Consider the following 18498-nt stretch of genomic DNA (forward strand, 5'->3'; position numbering starts at 1 on the left):
ACTCACGGTAACTCTAAGCAAGTGCCCGGGTCTCCATTTCCATCTTCACTGAAAACACTCAGTCTTTAATTGGGACTTACTAAAACATAAACACTAAAACTAGCTATATATTACATAAAGGTGATGTGTTAAATAGATGGTTTAAGTGACTATCTTCATTCTGTTGCACTCATTTTGGAAATGGACATGTTCCTGTTTCTATAATCCTTTAAAATTCAGTCTTTTGTGAGGAGAAACTACTGTACAAATAAACTTTTACGTCATAAACCAAAAAGAGGTCTGGTATCTATCCCATTTAGTATTCAAGTCTACAGAAAAAATCCAATGACAACTGCTTTATTATTAAAAGTTATGAAATTCCATAAAGCAATGTAATCTGCATTCAACTAACAAGTCTGATACATGTATTAAAAAATATATAACACATATTTGTCTGTTTTAACATTTATATTCTATTTAAAAAGTAGTGACTTTACATATTTTGCAACTTGAGTTTATAAAATATATACATCCACCCTATTCAAATCCTCAAGCATGAGCTTTCACTCCTATTAATAAAATGCACAATCAGTAGTTCTGAATAATAAAAGGAAAATGGTACCAACTAAAACAAACAAATTCATTTTGACCTGAACATGCATTTAGTTTTTGGCTACTAATCAACCCAATAATCCATTTTACCTTGAGCCTGACCACCAATTTGCCTTTACATAAACAATCTGTGGTTAACTATGAAGAGATGCATTTTCATGGTATCTGACACAATTTACCAAGTTCCTTACGGTAGATTTCAGGCTTTAAATTGTACGTTTCAGGCTTCAAAAGAGACAGGATTATTAAATCTTTCCATATACCAGAAAATCTGACAAGTGATGTCATTTTGAAATCATGCTTTTGCCTTTGAGAAAACAACTTAGAATTGTTGTAGGACCAATGAGAAAACAACTTAGAATTGTTGTAGGACCATCCTTTTCTCAAAACCCAGAGAGTATATGTGCCAAGGACTAGAACAAGAATTGGATCTCTCCTTTTCCCAGTCAACTCCTCACTCAGCATATTAAAACTGGAGTTCTTGAGGTATGTTAAGATAGATCAGCTTCTATTCAGACATTCCTTCCACATACTCAAAATACCCTCAGATATTTAATTAACAAAAAATTTTTCATAAAAAAAGTCATTTAATCATTCTAGAGACTCATCACAAAATACAAGTCACAATATTAACACGTGAAAATTAAAATTACAATTAACATCTCACCAGGATCAAAGAACCCTAACTTCAACTTTCAGGATAGAGAGCTAAGTTTCAAGGACATGTCTAAATTCTATGTGCCTCTAACGATAATAATGTACATAAACCTGTCTTAAATCGGCAAACAGACGAGGCATGGTGGCTTGCACCTGTAATCCCAGCACTTTGGGAGGCTGACGCAGGAGGAATGCTTGAGCCCAGGAATTCAAGATCAGCCTGGGCAACATGTGAGACCTCGTGTCTTTAAAAAAAAAAAAAAAAAAAAAAAAAATCCATCCAGGCATGCTGGCACACACCTGTAGACTCAGCTACCCGGGAGGCAGGAGGATTGCTTGAGCCAAGGTGTTCAAGGCTGTAATGACTGTTCCACTGCACACTCCAGCCTGGGCAACAGAGGAAGACCCTGTCTCAAAAAACAAAAAACCCACACACAATTTATGTTGAGAAAGCAAGTCTCCCACAAATTATTTTTAAAAAATGATTCCAGGCTGGGTGCGGTGGGTCATGCCTGTAATCGCAGCACTTTGGGAGGCTGAGGTGGGCAGATCACTTGAAGTTAGGAGTTCGACACCAGCCTGGCCAACATGGTGAAACCTTGTCTCTATTAAAAATTAGTCAGGTGTGGCAGCACATGCCTGTAATCCCAGCTACTCAGGAGGCTGAGGCAGGAGAATCGCTTAGACCCAGGGGGTGGAGATTGAAATGAGCCAAGATCGTGCACTGCACTAAAGCCCGGGTGACAGAGCAAGACTCTGTCTCAAAAATAAATAAATAAATAAATAAAAAATAAAAATAATCATTCCACATCTCAAAATGACTTAGAAATTTAAATGGAAAAAATAAATAATTTGCTTGGACAATAATTTGGCTTTGGAGAGTCCTCATCCAAAAATAACAAAATTTCCTTAATATTAGTACTGAAGAACTAATTACAGCTAACAGCTCATTTACCAAGTAGTCAATTATTCAACAAATTTAGCCATCTACTGACAAACTGAAATTAGTATCAGAAACTCCATGTATTTTATTTGTAGGAGAGCCATTTTAAATTTTTCAAAAATTCATGGCATAATTTTAATAATCTTCCTTCTGTAGATTCCCTAACTTCAGAAAAAAAAAAAAAAAGAGAGAATAAATTAGAAGTGAGAAAAGGAAACTGCGGAAGACTGATACATTGGACATCTGTGGGAAGAGACAGAAAAATAGGAAGAAAAATAAAGGACTACAAAGAGGATTGGGGCCAGTTGGTGCAGATTAAAAGACACCTTCTTCACAGACCTCAATCATGCACAGGCAGTAAGGGCATTACTATAACACAGAACAGTATAGTAGCTGATTTGGATAATGAATCCTCAGAAACTCAGAAAAGAAGAATATGGTTAAGCTTCAGTTCTTTTTGAAAAGCAATTTACATACACAATTACAAATAATCGCAAATTTTAAGCATTCAGCTATGTACAAAAAAATTAATGAAAGTGAGATCAAGAAATATAAGCAGCAGTAACCATAAAGGCTTAGAACTAGTGACACTGAATTCTTTATTTAAAAAAATTTTTGTAACACACAGTACCTCCTCTTCTATTTTTAGGAAGAAGTTATAACAAGTTTTAAATATCTCAATTCTGAAAAACAATAGGCTTTTAAAAAATAAGACTTGATTACCAGAAACAAGTAATATGTAGTTACATAACCATTTTCGTATCACTACTCATTTCCATTATTTACCAATTCATCTTTGACGCAACTTGGAAACAATTAAGCAGTCACTAGACACCTGTTTTAGAATCTGAAGAAATTATTATCCACCACAGGAATCTAATGATATATATTTGCATATATTTAAAATTTCATAAGGGAAAAGGTAATAAACTATTCTAGTTACTTTATACCAAATATTGATATTCCTAGTCAAAACAATAAGGAATTAAGATCTTTCTCCAGGTGAACTGCTGATTATATAGAAGCTATTTCTAGCACTTTCTTCTGGGGATTAAAAACGATTTATTTCCCTGCTGGCTAAAATGATAAATTATATATTACAAGTAAGTCCTTTGGAAGTGAATATTAATTCCTTAAGAGAACCATAAAATGTATTTTAAAAAAATTCTCTTAAAAACTGAAAACAATCCTTCTCTTTAAAACCTATGGCATTAATCCCTACTTGACCAGAAAAGAAAGAAAAAAAAAAAAAAAAAAAAGAAGGGCCCCATGTTCATGATCTAAGCATGCATAAATAAAGAAGTAAATGTATCACTGTCTTAATAGAATTTGGCAAACCAGAAGAATGGCCTAAAAATAAATAAATAAATAAATAAAAGAAGAAGAGTGTACCTTATCTTCTAAGTATGAAAGTCTAATTCGGTAGGCCTATGTAGCAAATAGTGCCCCACGAGGAAATGCAGGGAGGAGGCAAGTAGCATATTCCTATATACATTTTCTTGATATTCTGGTTGTCTTTCAACAATGCATTACAGAGAAATATTATTTTTATTATTACAAGCCATTAATTGCTCTCTGTAGAGCAATGACTCAGATAAATGCCTTATGACTTTTAATAATGTAACTAACATATAAATTAAATCTAAGTGCAAGGAGTTTTCAATGATTCCTAAATTAAAGAGAGTGTTGTTAGCCTGATTATGAACTTTAAATGTTTGTGCTCCTATATTTTAGGATATTTCATCTTATTTTCTACTCTTTAAACCATAAGATGTACCGAAATTGTTTCATTTTCCTCTACTTTCCTCTGTTTCATTTTAGTTTACTTTATGGTATTTATATGTAGAGAGAGAGGTATGTTAAAATATTGTTATAAAAAACTCAATTGAGGCTATATATGACCTATTACTCTATAGTATAGCATTGTTAATCTTCGACCCAGTATATTAATTCCTTTGGTGAATAAATGTCACCGGTCATTTTTTTATAAAAGCATTTTAGTAAGAGAACCAGCAATATGGAGACAGATTTCTCCCTAACCCCCAGAAAAAGATCAAGTCAAACAGTAGTGTAGAGCAGTTACGTAAAATATGAAAATACATAATTTACAGCTGCAATTTTCATATTAAAAGCAGTTTAAAACTATGAGTAATTCAAAGACTTTCTGTCTTGGTTAAACAGGCCAACTAATAAAACTGACAGAGATCATTGTGAGAATTTATCTAGTCAAGATAGAACAAAAATAGTTCGAATTTTTTAAAAGTGGTAATTGTTAACTAGCGGTATATAAACAGTGTCCACAATTTGGTGGCTGGCCACGGTTTTAATTTTTTTTTCAAGTTATTTCTATAGCAGACATATTTTTGAAGTCTACCCACCCCTGAGTTCAGCAATTATACTTTTAGAGTGTAAAATTATATGCCCTTAATTAACAACATGTACAAAGCTACAAAATGTCATCTATACAGATTAAAAACAATTTTAAAATATTATTTACCAATTATTGATTGAATGGTTTTACTGGGGTACGTATTTCAAACCTTTCAGCCAACTGGCTTTCAGTTTTAAGCCCAAATTGATTCATATATTCACTGCAGGATATTTCAAAAAGAGTGCAACAATAAGGCATTAGTAAAAATAACATTGTAGTAGAAACAGATTTTGCATATGTGAAAAGGTAATTTATAAAATACATTAATCACTTTTTAAAAAGAACTTAGTTGTAGTATCATTAACTCACATGGTACTGAGAATTGGACCTTTCAACAATTTTTTTTCTATAGAAAGTTTTATCTAGCTGTAAGCAAAGTCTTTTCAACAACAACAAAACAAAACCCTCCAGGAAAAACTATATGGCTGTGTGAGACAAATAAGCAACCATTTGATAGTGATTTTTGCCTAAATTTTAAAATAAAAATGTCCACACTCTTTTGTTAAAACATTAAGCCTCTGTCAAAAATGTATTTCTTATTTTAGGGTACAGGATTAAAGGACAAGATGATACTCACAAGTAAAGAAAATTTACAAGAAAAAACTTAACAAAAGTTTCAATAAAAGTATTGTAACATTCAAACTTGACTTATAACAAAAGAAACAAGATTGCAAACAAAAATGTTTATGGGTTTTCCAAACATAAATAAATGAAATAGTGTTTAGGCAGTAGGGCTCATGCTGATGGCTAGCAGGAAGTTAACAGAGTGTAACCTACTTGGAAAAAATCTTTAATGTACAAATAACAAGCCCAAATTATGGACTGCAGCAATTTAATCATCACTGCCATTTTTCTTACTTCCAAAATAAAGCCTTGATTAAACCATTCATACCCTATATTACTCATACCTTTGCTTCAGAGATTGAGGAACTATATACAACAAATTAATTTATTTTCACCATAGGGATAACATACTGTACCTCTCTGCCAATGTTACTTGAAAATCTTCCATGTCAAAACAACTTGACAGTAGATATAAACAATTCAATAAATACGCAATGATCTTTCATTACAGTCCTTTAAAGACGCATGTTAATTCATGCTGTTAACCTTAGGATCACAGTGCATAGAATCCAAATATAAACAGTTGGGGTAACTTTTAAAGTAATGTTGGATCCCTCACTTTATTTATATTCCCACTATAACCGATAAGTTCATTTCATAGGCCCTATCATGCATTAATCATTGAGTGGCAGGAGTTAATGAAAACTTTTCCTGTTACAACGTCCATTGCCGGCAATGAACGTACCAAAACCGCCAAGGAAGTCATTGTTATTGCACAATACATGAGGACCTGGAGCTTTTCCAAAAGCTTAAAAAAATAAAAATAAAAAATGGAATTATATTTGACATTTCCTGACACCTGCATTAATACTGTATGACTAATAAAAGCATGTCAGTTGCCTGGACTGAACCAGCGATCAACATGCGCCCAGAATGCACACGAGTAAAAATGCAGTAAAAGGAAGTAGTCTTCATTGCCTATAGGTCACTTCCAGTCAAAGGTTAAAGTTCAAAGACTGAATGATCAAAGTGCTCATTTTCTCAGTAGGACTATCTTCTGCTAGGAGGATGATAACAGTGGCATCAACAAGTATCATCTTTAAGAAAAGGAGAAAAAAGATAATTAAAAAGTCAAGCATGTATAAGTAAATTCTACAAGTCTGTTTAACGTAGAAATAATTTCAATTAGCAAGAAGTACACAGTTTACATGTCTGATCTGCCTCCCCCAAACCTGTGAATACAAAGTGCAATATGTTCAATTATACAGTGACAAACAAATTAAGTTTTATTCTTTCAGAGAAACAGTTCACATAAACCTTAAAATGATATGTTATTAGTACATTCTATTTAAAATAAACTGATATGACATGTTAGTACATATTCAGGATGTATCAATCTTAAGAGAATTATTTTACGGGCAACAAGTTCACATTGTAATGAGACAGAAGTAAACTCCTGATCAACAGTGCCATGCTATTTCACACAGAATAATACACAATTTGTCTTTAGACTGTGAAGGAAGGAACTGTTCTTTACCAATGAGATGCAATCTCCAAATCAATAAACATTTAAGATTAATTTCCCTTTAGAAAATAAGTTTTCAGGCCGGACACGTGGCTCACACCTGTAATCCCAGCACTTTGGGAGGCCGAGGCGGGCGGATCACTTGAGGTCGGGAGTTTGAGACCAGCCTGGCCAACATGGTGAAACCCTCTTTCTACTAAAAATAAAAAAATTAGCCAGGCGTCGTGGCACACACCGGTAGTCCCAGCTACTCAGGAGGCTGAGGCAAGGGAATCGCTTGAACCTGAGAGGCAGAGGGAGGCTCTGTCTCATAAAAAAAAAAAAAAAGAAAAAAAAAGAAAATAAGCTTTCAGCAAGTATAGATACATATGCAAAATTTATTTCACAAAACATATCTGAAAGATTTATTCTGAGGATGAGTTATTCTTCAGAAGGAAGCTACATAAAGAAACTAAGACTGGTGGCCAAGAGTTGTGAAAGCACTCAAGGAGAAAATTCTGAAATCCTAGCCAAAATATTTTAGAAACTGTCTGATACGGTTTGGATATCTGCCCCTTCAAATCTCATGTTGAAGTGAGTGATCCCCCATGCTGGAGAGGGGCCTAATGAGGAGGTGTTTGGGTCATGAGGGCAGATCCCTCAGGAATGGTTTGGTGCCCTGCTTGCAGTCATTAGTTCACATGAGATCTGGCTGTTAAAGGGTCTGGGACCTCCTTCCTGTCTCTTGCTCCCTTCTCTTGCCATGTGACTTGCCTGCTCTCCCTTCAACCTTCCACCATGAGTAAAAGCTTCCTGAGGCCTCACCAGAAGCAAATGCCAGTACTATGCTTCTGTACAGTCTTCCAAACTGTGAGCCAAATAAACTTCTCTTCTTATAAATTAGTCTCAGGTATTTCTTCAGAGCAACGCAAAACAGATTAATACACTGTCTCATGTTAGAATTGATATACTGCTAATTAAAAACCAATAAAATCTGACTTCTAAGCTGGGCAAACCCATAGAGTATTCCATGATCCAGTAATTTCAAGGGGAAACAGACTGGAGTTTAAAAATAAATCATCCCTAATTCATTAGACACCTTAAAATAAATAAGAACAGTATCTTTAAGAAAACAAGTAGTTTATATCCTCTAAGGTTCACTCACAATTTTCTCGGCAATGCAAAGTGGCTCACGCCTGTAATTCTAGCATTTGGGGAGGCTGAGGTGGATAGACTGCTTGAGCCCAGGAGTTCAAGACCAGCCTAGGCAATATGGCAAAATATTGCCTCTACAAAAAATACAAAAATTAGCCTGGCATGGTAGTGCATGCCTGTAGTCCCAGCTACTTGGGAGGCTGAGGCTGAGGTGGGAGGATCACTTGAGTCTCAGAGGCTGAGGCTGCAGTGAGCCGTGAATCCCTAGGCAACACCGTCTCCAAAAAAAAAAAAAGGGATGTTCTTTAAATTACTGTGGTACTCAAAACAGAGAAGATATACTTGTTATGGATATAAAACAAACTTAGGAATATTAATAAGTTCCTTAAAACATCGCTTCTGCAATAGAGTAACAATAGGGTTGGTCCCTGAAACTAATACTAAAACTAATCATACTCAAATCTCTAAGCTAAAAGATGGCACTAAATTCTACCTAATATGTAAAACTACTGGGGATAAATTTTAAGGTGATACAAGATAACAATACATACAATAAGAAAAGTGACAGATAAAATTCAATTTGAACATAATGTTATCCAGTTAACTACCAATAAACTTGTATCTTCAAAGACACACCATCTTTGACAGGTGGTAGCACAAATGCATCTTTATTTATTAGCTTGTTCATTGTAGAAGGTTTTTAGTATAGTAGGTTTTGCAACCAAAATGTGAATGTGCAACCAAAATGATTAAGAAATCTTTGTGAAGCTACTTTCCAGATCCCAATCCCTGTTTTTGACTGATATGATACTACCCACCTTTGAATACCCTAGTTTTGAAGAAACAAATGATCTATAACAGCTAGATCAACAGGGACTTGCAGGATTACAAATCCATGATGGCTATATGTAATCAAGAGTTTATAAGCAAACTTTAAGTATAGATACAAGTATGAGCCAAAGCCATCGCCATCCTTTTTCTAAATAGGATGGCCATAACTAAGAAGCAAAAAACTTATCCGTTACTAGAAAGAACATAGTTTGCAAGCCAGATGAAAGTATTATTGGATACCAGGACAAACACCCCCCAACCAAAAAATAAAAAATAAAAAATAAAAAAAACATCAGAGTAAACCCATTTTGGGTCAAGACAAATACAGGCCGACAAAAGGTGGTAAAAGAATGGTATATTTAATCTCTTGGCTAAAGCATTTGTAACAAGATAATGGCCTGAAGAAAAATCTAATGATTAACCATTTATATTTTTCCTGGAAATTCAGAAGCCTCAACTAAAATTACACTTTCAAATATAACATACAAACTACCAGTTTCAAAGAGGTGACACCTACCATGGCTAACTTCACTGGGCTTCTGAGAAATATAAATGAGAAAGAACTATATTAGAAGAAGGTCATTTAGTTTTCTCCTGAGAATAAAAACTATCATATAGTTTTCCAACTATCATGGAAACCCATCTCCTTGGATATCCCCAGGGACAGAAGACTAGAAAAAAAAGGAATACAGTAATATAGGTCAGTGGATATGAAGTGGATGCTACCTCCAAGAAAGAGAAAATATTTAGTTTTGTCTCTCAACAATTTAGGGAATTAAAATTTTCCTTTAATGAACCAATTCAAAAAATATTTCAAAGTAGGCAGACAACAGACTTGTTAATCAGCAGGAAACAGAAGGCACAAACAAACTGAGTAAAAGTTTGGATTTAGGAATTTAGTAAACGGTTTTATAATTCCAAAAGGTAGTACAAATAAAAAAAGTTCACAACACAGGTAAATCTGTGGACAGCAACTATATGGCAGGAAGAAAAGGAGTTTGATACTACTAGTCTGAGACAATTTTATGCTCCTGCCCTCTTGTAGTCTTTATACTTCTATAGAAATGTTCCAGCTGAACAGAATCAGAATGCAGTCCATGGTTTTTAAAAACCGATATTCCTCTACACCTTCTCCAAATTACAGACTCATTTTGTTGGATATGCCATCTAAACATTATGCCAATTCATTTCCTATGAGCTTAGGTCTCTGAAACCAATCTTCAACAAACAGAAGCCTTAAGTTACATGGGGTGAGCGTCCCTAAATCCAAAATCTGAAACTTTTTAAGCATCAACATGACACCACAAGTGGAAAATTCCAGACTTGACCTCATGATGTTAAACAGTTAAAACTCTGTTTCATGCAAAAAATTATTTAAAATGCTGTATAGGTCTGGTGTGGTGGCTCATGCCTGCAATCCCAGCACTTTGGGAGGCTGAGGCGGGCAGATTGCTCGAGTCTAGGAATTTGAGACCAATCTGGGCAACACAGTGAAATCCCATCTATACCCCCCAACAAAATATACAAAAATTAGCTAGGCATGGTGGTACATTGTCTGCAGTCCCAGTTACTCGGGACACTGAGGTGGGAGGATCACCTGAGCCTGGGAAGTTGAGGCTGCAATGAGCCATGATCACACCACTGCACTCCAGCCTAAGTGACAGAGTGAGATTCTGTCTCAAAAAATAAATGAAGTTTTGTATAAAATTACCCTCAGAATATGTGTTTAAGGTATACGTGAAACATACATAAATTTCATGTTTAGACTTGGCTCCCATCCCCAAGACAGCTCATTATGTATATGCAAATATTCGAGAAAAACAAATTGAAATCCAAAACACTTCTGGTCCCAACCATTTCAAATAAGGGATATTCAACCTACAGTTTATAACCAACCATTCGATTTTCTAACACTTTAAGGAGAATGGTTCCAGCCAGCCACAGATCTGTCCTCCCCGCTGTGGAAAGCAAATCATTTATGAAACTAAGTTGTATATGCCTGATACTGACCTCAGAAAACAAATGGACCATACAACTAATGGACTTTAGTTGGCTACCTCACTGAAAGTATTTTTATGGTCTCACAAAGAGACACGTTCAAAAGATACTTTCTATCTTTCCCAAGAACAATTATCATGTCTATTTTATGATATAGAACTCTGAGGCCTCAATCATTCATTTATTGGTGCATGGAACTGTATGCAGATCTGTTTTCTAAGGAAGATTCTAGCCCTGAATCATAAGAAAATTCCTTAGCCCATCTATATGCTGAGGTGAGTTGTCTATTTTGCATACCTATTTTGGTTAGGCTTGTTTTTTTTAACCCTATTCTCCCTGCTCAATTGATTATTCAAAGCATAAGAATCCCCTCCCACTCCCGCACTGCCTTAACTGGCAATGAATAAATTTGCATTTCAAAGCAGGTATGACTTCAATTTCTTAGTGAATAGAAACTATAAAGGAATTCTGGAAAACACATTGATAGTCAACTTCAAGTAAGTAATAAAGAAATGTGCAGTCACTATCAATACAACTTTTTATTTAATATATCCAAAGACCTCTAAACACTAATGAGGTGACTTTTTACATGGTAATAAATAACTGTGTGGTAAATAAGAACCTCAGAAGAAATAAATATAAGCTATGATGCAAACAAAGACAATAACAGTGGGGTAAATAGTGACTGGCCTAATTCTTGAGGGATTCTAACTAATAATGTAGAAAACCACAAATTTAAGCTGAGATAGGTCTCTTCCAAGAACTTTAACACTGGCATTTGGCAGCTCAGCTTTAGCATGTCAGCAGAGTCCTCCTCTTATAAAACCAGGAAATGAAGCGAATTTCAGATTTGTTGTTTTTCATTAACTGTGCCTCCATCCTGCATCCAGCATCCAGGAAGTATATATACAATCACTAATCTAAACCAAACCTCTCTTGCCTCTTTGCTTAGATCTGACAAACACTGACTCACCTTGACCCAAGTATGTCAGGAAGCACCACACAAGAGGACTGTGGAGCTTGAGACCTGAGGCATACAATTCCACTTCGTTTCTAGAAACTGAAATGCTAAGTGTTTCAGTGAGTTTATCCAATTCTTAGTAAGCCTTGGTTCAGTTTCTGATCTTTCTGCCTAGCCTTGAAAGTCACATAAGGAAACTGGCCTGTTCTGTAATCCTTTGAAAATTAGATGATGCTAAGAAACATCAAGAGTCCATATGTCTTGGTAACTAGGTGTTATACTGGAACAAAGCAGTATAACACCTAGAGCTAAGCAGAAAAAGATACGCTGACTTGTGGAAAGTTCTAATAAGAAAATTAATGTTATACTTTTTACAAGCATATGATTATCTTTGATAAGATTACCCAAATTTACCTATAATGCCAGGACAAGCTATTATTCACATTGCCTGTGACTGCTATTCTGATACATATAAAGGAGAAGACAGTATGTGCTACACAGCTGAAATGCATTAGCTTTTTAAAAGTGAAGGAAAAAAAAAAACAAGAAAAAGTTCAAAGAAGATTCTCTGCAGCCATCCTAGTTGGATGACAGAACAGCTGCTTTACCATCTCAATGTATAACAAATATTTCCATTCCTTGATTGCTATGAAACTCACTTTCAAAACAAAGTTGTCCCTTAAAAGGAGAATGGTGGAGAATGAGTCAAACATTCAGCATTCAAGCAAGAGGAGAAAATATATTAAGAGATAAGAATGGTCATCACAAGTCAATGAACCAAGGATATTTTAAACAAAATTATCTGTAAATGAAAAAAAAAAAATTTTTATGTACCCAGGATTGGGGACTGGACTAGAACAGTCGTAATTCAGGTTAGTAAGAATCCAGTGCCTTTTAAAAATAGCTCATTTGCATTGGGGGGGGCGGGGAGAGGTGAAAGAGGAAAGGATAACTTTAATCTGTTTATCGGAAAAACGAATTACTGTATGAACTTCAGACTATTTTATATTATGTGAAAAGTTAATTTGGTTTGAAAGCCTATTTTTTTGGTACTTCTCGGCTTACTTGGAGATTATGTCTCCAAACTTTCTACTTCAGTCATCAAAGTATGGATTTCTCAGTAACATAAAAACTGTTAACTCTAAGAAAAATAACTTCTATTGGCTGGGCGCAGTGGCTCACACCTGTAATCCCAGCACTTTGGGAGGCTGAGGGGGCAGATCACCTGAGGTTGGGAGTTCGAGACCAGCCTGACCAACATGGAGAAACCTCATCTCTATTAAAAATACAAAATTAGCCGGGCATGGTGGCACATGCCTGTAATCCCAGCTATTCGGGAAGCTGAGGCAGGAGAATCTCTTGAACCCGGGAGGCAGAGGTGCGGTGAGCCAAGGTGGCACCACTACACTCCAGCCTGGGCAACAAGAACAAAACTCCGTCAAAAAAAAAGAAAAAGAAAAAGAATAAGAACTTCTATTTCTATTATAAATTATAATTTAAAGAATTAATCCTTATATTTCTGGTTTTATCTTTCCCCATTTCTTATTCAAAAGCAGGTAAGAAGAAACTCTGAAGTATTCTTAGATGAAAGACTTCTCATAAATCCTTTCAACCATATAACCCAGCATTAGAGGGGCTAGAAAACCAATTATCTTTTTGAACTTTCTCCACTAGGGAGTAGTAAATAAGGAAAAAATAGGAATACCCTCTAATAATGGCATGAGAAAGTAGGAGAGAGGGTTGTACTTTAAAAAATGTGTACTTTAAAAAAAACTCATCTTCTAAAACACAATGTCCCCTGAAGTTGCATGAAAAACCTCAAGGTGGTTTAAAAATACTTGTAAAAAAGAAGAATCTTTCTATTAGTAGTGAGACTGAATCTATCTGAACCAGAATTACTAGAGTCTTAAATTAAAACGCTGACACTTAAAAATAATTATGTTTGTCAATATTCCTAATTGGCTAATCTTAATTTTTGATGAATGTGGGAACTCACTATAGTAAGATAAAGGAGTTTCTGACACTCAAGGATTTTTTTTGTTTGTTTTTTAAGGCTTTTTTGTAAAGGCATGAAGAAGCGGCTTAGTGTTTGGTCCTAAAAGGCAAAAGAATGTAAGAAAGAATTAAGCCTGTTTATTAATGAGTCTATTTGGAAACCTTGTCAAATAATCTCAGAAACAATAGTTCTCAGATGACTAGCTACATCAGAATTATCTGAGGGTATCCTAATGTAAACAAAACCAGCATTCAAGTTTATTAGGTTCCTCAAAGGAGGGAGTACTTAACAAGGCTTTGGTGAAAGAGCTCCTAAGAAGAGAGGAGTTGTGTGTGTAGTAGAATTAATTCCAGGCAAATAGCACATGTAGAGGTAACAGATGGCAGACTAAGAAATTGAGTATATAATAATAAAGTACTACACTGAATATTTCATAAAACTTTTCTTGTGTTAAGGATTTTTTTTAGGACAGATTCTCTGAAGTTTAATAACTAAGACAAATGTTTGCTCTTGAATTTTAAGCTTGCTAAATACTGCTAAACTGCTTCCTTAAAGGATTACACTAACTTGCTACATACCACCAGCAAGTATGAAAACAATTTTATTCTACCCTTTACTCTCCCCTTCAGTATTGCATTTGTTTTATAAAACTCTGCAGATTCAGAAACTGTTTCAAAATCTTAAACTGGTAATTATTTTACTGAGCTGCACTTGTTTGCCTATTTTGTTTTTTATCCTTAAGTAACTTTCATAAACAGTTTATTTTTAATAAGCTATAAACATTTCACAATTTTTTCAAACTTTATAACGATAGTGCTTTAAAGTTAAAGAAGCTGTACATTTTCATATAATTGAATGTTTAATTTCTTTGTGATTCCTTTTAAATACAGAAATTCTTCCTTTCTCCAGAGAGCAATACCCAACATTGAAAAAAAAAACATTTTTTTTGGTTGTATTTTAAAAATAGGCCAGGTGCAGTGGCTCACGCCTGTGATCCCAGCACTTTTGGAGGCTGAGGCAGGCAGATCACCCTGAGGTCAGGAGTTTGAGACCAGCCTGGCCAACACGGCAAAACCCCCATCTCTACTAAAAATACACAAATCGGCAGGGCGCGATGGCTCATGCCTGTAATCCCAGCACTTTGGGAGGCCGAGGTGGGAGGATCACGAGGTCAGGAGATTGAGACCATCCTGGCTAACACAGTGAAACCCCGTCTCTACTAAAAATACAAAAAATTAGCCAGGCGAGGTGGCGGGCGCCTGTAGTCCCAGCTACCCGGGAGGCTGAGGCAGGAGAATGGCATGAACCCCGGGGGGCGGAGCCTGCAGTGAGCCGCGATCACGCCACTGCACCTCTAGCCTGGGCAACAGCGAGACTCCGTCTCAAAAATAAATAAATAAATAAATAAATAAATAAATAAATAAATAAATAAATAAAAATAAAAAAATCAGCTGGGCATGGTGGCGCACCTGTAATTCCAGCTATTAGGGAGGCTGAGGCAGGAGAATCGCTTGAACCCAGGAGGCGGAGGATGCAGTGAGCCTAGATCACGTCACTGCACTCCAGCCTGGGCAACAGAGCAAGACTCCATCTCAAAAAATAAATAAAAAATAAATAAATACAAATACTGAACCCACAGGAAATATTTTATGCAGTGAAAATATTCCTTCTCCAAAGGATTACAGATTTTCCAAGATGATTACTTACTAAATAATCCTTCCCCTTATCACTGATTTGTAATGCCTTATGATATATCCAAATGTTATATTCAACTGCGCCTAAATAAGAGGAACTGTATTTCAATGATCTGTTCTTCTATTAGTATGTTTTAGTGTCCTGTCTGGTAGATTAATTCTCCTCCATTACCTTTATGGCTCAAAATTCAAACTTTGCTCTTCTCATCTAATATTTTTTTCCCAAACTTTTCAAACAACTATCTCCTTTCCCACCCCCCACAATCATTCACTGGATTTGTAATGAACTCCATCGAACCTACAGTTTGTAAAATATACTTATTTTTATTTCACAGCTCTTAAAGTTTTGCCATTTTCTTCTTCTTCTAAGTCATATGTATTTCTTATTGATATTACCCCAAATTTTCACATTTCTGTCTCTCAGGAACAGCACATTTCTTTTTTCTTTTCTTTCTTTTTTTTTGAGACAGAGCCTTGCTTTGTTGCCCAGGCTGGAGTGCAGTGGCGCGATCTCCGCTCACTATGAGCTCCGCCTCCTGGGTTCATGCCATTCTCCTGCCTCAGCCTCCCGAGTAGCTGGGACTACAGGTGCCTGCCACCACGCCCAGCTAATTTTTTGTATTTTTAGTAGAGACAGGGTTTCACCGTGTTAGCCAGGATGGTCTCAATCTCCTGGTCTTGTGATCCACCCACCTCAGCCTCCCAAAGTGCTGGGATTACAGGCATGAGCCACCACGCCAGGCCACTTCTTTGTGTTTTCTAATTTGTAACTACTGGCATAGTTCTATTGCACTGACTCGGGTCATCTTTTCGTTCAACACCTGGGGAACTTTTAAGTTTTTAATTCACTCAATTTAGGTGAGGATACAGAAGGCTTCACACTGGATAGAAGATACGGGGAGAAGGTCATAGTTCAATTAGTTTTTGCTAGTTCTAATTTCTTATCAGGTTAACATTAAAAAAAAAAAAAAAAACAACAAACCCACACACAAAAAAACCCCAAAGGCAATACTCTTATGTATATAAAAATCACAGGGGATGGTTTTTGTTTACTTGCTTCAAAAAGTACACTGAAGAATACAGACTTTTTGTTTTTAATTTCAAATAACTCTTCAGGGAAGCATTAAGGTTAGTTTAGAAATGCTAGCAGCTCTGAAATATCATTACCATCCCAACAAATACAACAGAAATTTAAAATTAGAGAGTACTTTATTAATAAAACTACAATCAGCAGAATCTCATTTTTTTTTTTAAGGGATAATGATTAGAATAGAGAGCTTTCTAATTTAATGAGGTACCCTTTACTGTGACTCCCCCCTCCTCCCAGCCATGAACACTACCAGAACTAAATGAACACACAAGGCATCAAAACTTCTATTTCAAACAACAGATTTCCCAGTAACTAGTCCTTTTTTTTTTCCTTTGGAGACAGAGTCTCATTCCATCACTGTCACCCAGGCTGGAGTACAGTGGCGTGATCTCAGCTCACTTCAACCTTCGCCACCAGGGTTCAAGTGATTCTCATGCATCAGCCTCCGGTGGAATTAGCTGCACGCCACCACGCCCATCTAATTTTTGTATTTTTAGTAGAGATGGAGTTTCACCATGTTGACCAAGCTAGTCTTGAACTCCTGACCTCAAGTGATCTGCCCGCCTCTGCCTCCCAAAGTGCTGGGATTACAGGCATAGGCCACCATGCCTGGGCTCCCAGTAAATAGTTCTAATTTGATCCTAAGATTATTAAAAACTTCTTTTTTGTAATACAATGGTAGAGTCTCCGAATGTCAAAGTAATTTTACATTTTACTTTTATGATGGCTATGATTTGGTTTGCCCCATTAAAAATCTAGTGTAGTGCTGGGCGTGGTGGCTCATGCCTGTAATCCCAGAACTTTGGGAGGCCCACGTGGGCAGATCACCTGAGGTCAGGAATTCAAGACCAGACTCATCAACACACAGAAACCCTGTCTCTACTAAAAATACAAAATTCGCTGGGTGTGGTTGCACATGCCTGTAATCTCAGCTACTTGGGAAGCTGAGGAAGGACAATCGCTTGAACCCAAGAGGCAGAGGTTGTGGTGAGCCGAGAATCACACCATTGCACTCCAGCCTGGGCAACAAGAGCAAAACTCCATCTCAAAAATAAATAAATAAATAAATCTAGGGTAATTCATCCATTAAATATATTAGAATATTTTAAAGAATTTTCTTCATATAACATAAATATAACACCAATTATAGCTTCTCTTCTTTTTCCCAAGTCTTATAGCAAATATATATAATCTTCAAATCAAAATGCTAAAAAGTTATTACAAATTCAAATTCCTTACCATGATACCACCATTTTGTTTTCTTTGGATTCTTGTTACATGTTCGCACGTAAAATGAATTATCTGGTGGTCGTCTCTAAAACAAAAAATAATTTAAATAGGTTGAAAAACAGAAAAACTAAGAGGGTGACAGTTTTAATAAAAGCTTAAGAAAAATTAACAGAATGCATAAAAAACAATATAAACATGAATAGTATATCTAAAAGAATAAAAACTATAAATGTATTCCAGGAAATGTATATGCTTAACACCTAAATTTAAAAAAGGAATAATAAGGGTGTTTGAGTGTAGTCTGTGTTAGGTTCTAGCCTGGCCAACATGGTGAAACCCAGTATCTACTAAAAATACAAAAAAATTAGCTGGGCATGGTGCGTGCCTGTAATCCCAGCTACTTGGGAGGCTGAGGCAGGAGAATCGACTGAACCCGGGAGGCAGAGGTTGCAGTGAGCCAAGACTGTGCCATTGCACTCCAGCCTGACAACAGAGCAAGACTCTCGTCTCAAAACAAACAAACAAAAAATTAAATAAATTATAAGGGGAATGAAGAAGGACTGATGAGAAAAGTCAAATTCACATAATAATTTAAACATAGCCGGGCACAGTGGTGGGCATCTGTAATCTCAGGTACTTGGAAGGCTGAGGCAGGAGAATTGCTTGAACCCAGAAGGTGGAGGTTGCAGTGAGCCGAGATGGTGCCACTGCACTCCAGCCTGGGTGACAGTGAGACTCCATCTCAAAAAATAAATAAATAATAAAACAAAGGGCCAGGCACGGTGGCTCACGCCTGTAATCCCAGCACTTTGGGAGGCCGAGGCGGGTGGATCACGAGGCCAGGAGATTGAGA

The 18498-nt window shown here is 36.1% G+C and overlaps 1 protein-coding gene across 5 annotated transcripts in view; it reads right to left on the bottom strand.

The window, feature by feature from the left end:
- Positions 1 to 320: 320 nt before the first annotated feature.
- The window catches only part of UBE2W (ubiquitin conjugating enzyme E2 W), an 87442-nt gene continuing 69264 nt past the window's right edge, over positions 321 to 18498 (bottom strand). For 2 of the 5 annotated variants that reach the window (XM_054561769.2, XM_003777269.5), the window contains 2 exons: positions 17655 to 17730; positions 321 to 6283 (listed from right to left, as the gene is read on the bottom strand). In XM_054561769.2, the coding sequence (XP_054417744.1) occupies positions 6270 to 6283; positions 17655 to 17730 (90 nt within the window). In that variant the 3' untranslated portion in view covers positions 321 to 6269. Of the gene's footprint in view, positions 7015 to 17654; positions 17731 to 18498 lie in introns of all 5 variants that reach the window. The other 3 variants (XM_054561767.2, XM_054561770.2, XM_054561768.2) reach the window with 2 other exon arrangements.

The sequence above is a fragment of the Pongo abelii genome, chromosome 7, assembly GCF_028885655.2.
Source record: "Pongo abelii isolate AG06213 chromosome 7, NHGRI_mPonAbe1-v2.0_pri, whole genome shotgun sequence".
Taxonomy (NCBI): Eukaryota; Metazoa; Chordata; class Mammalia; order Primates; family Hominidae; genus Pongo; species Pongo abelii.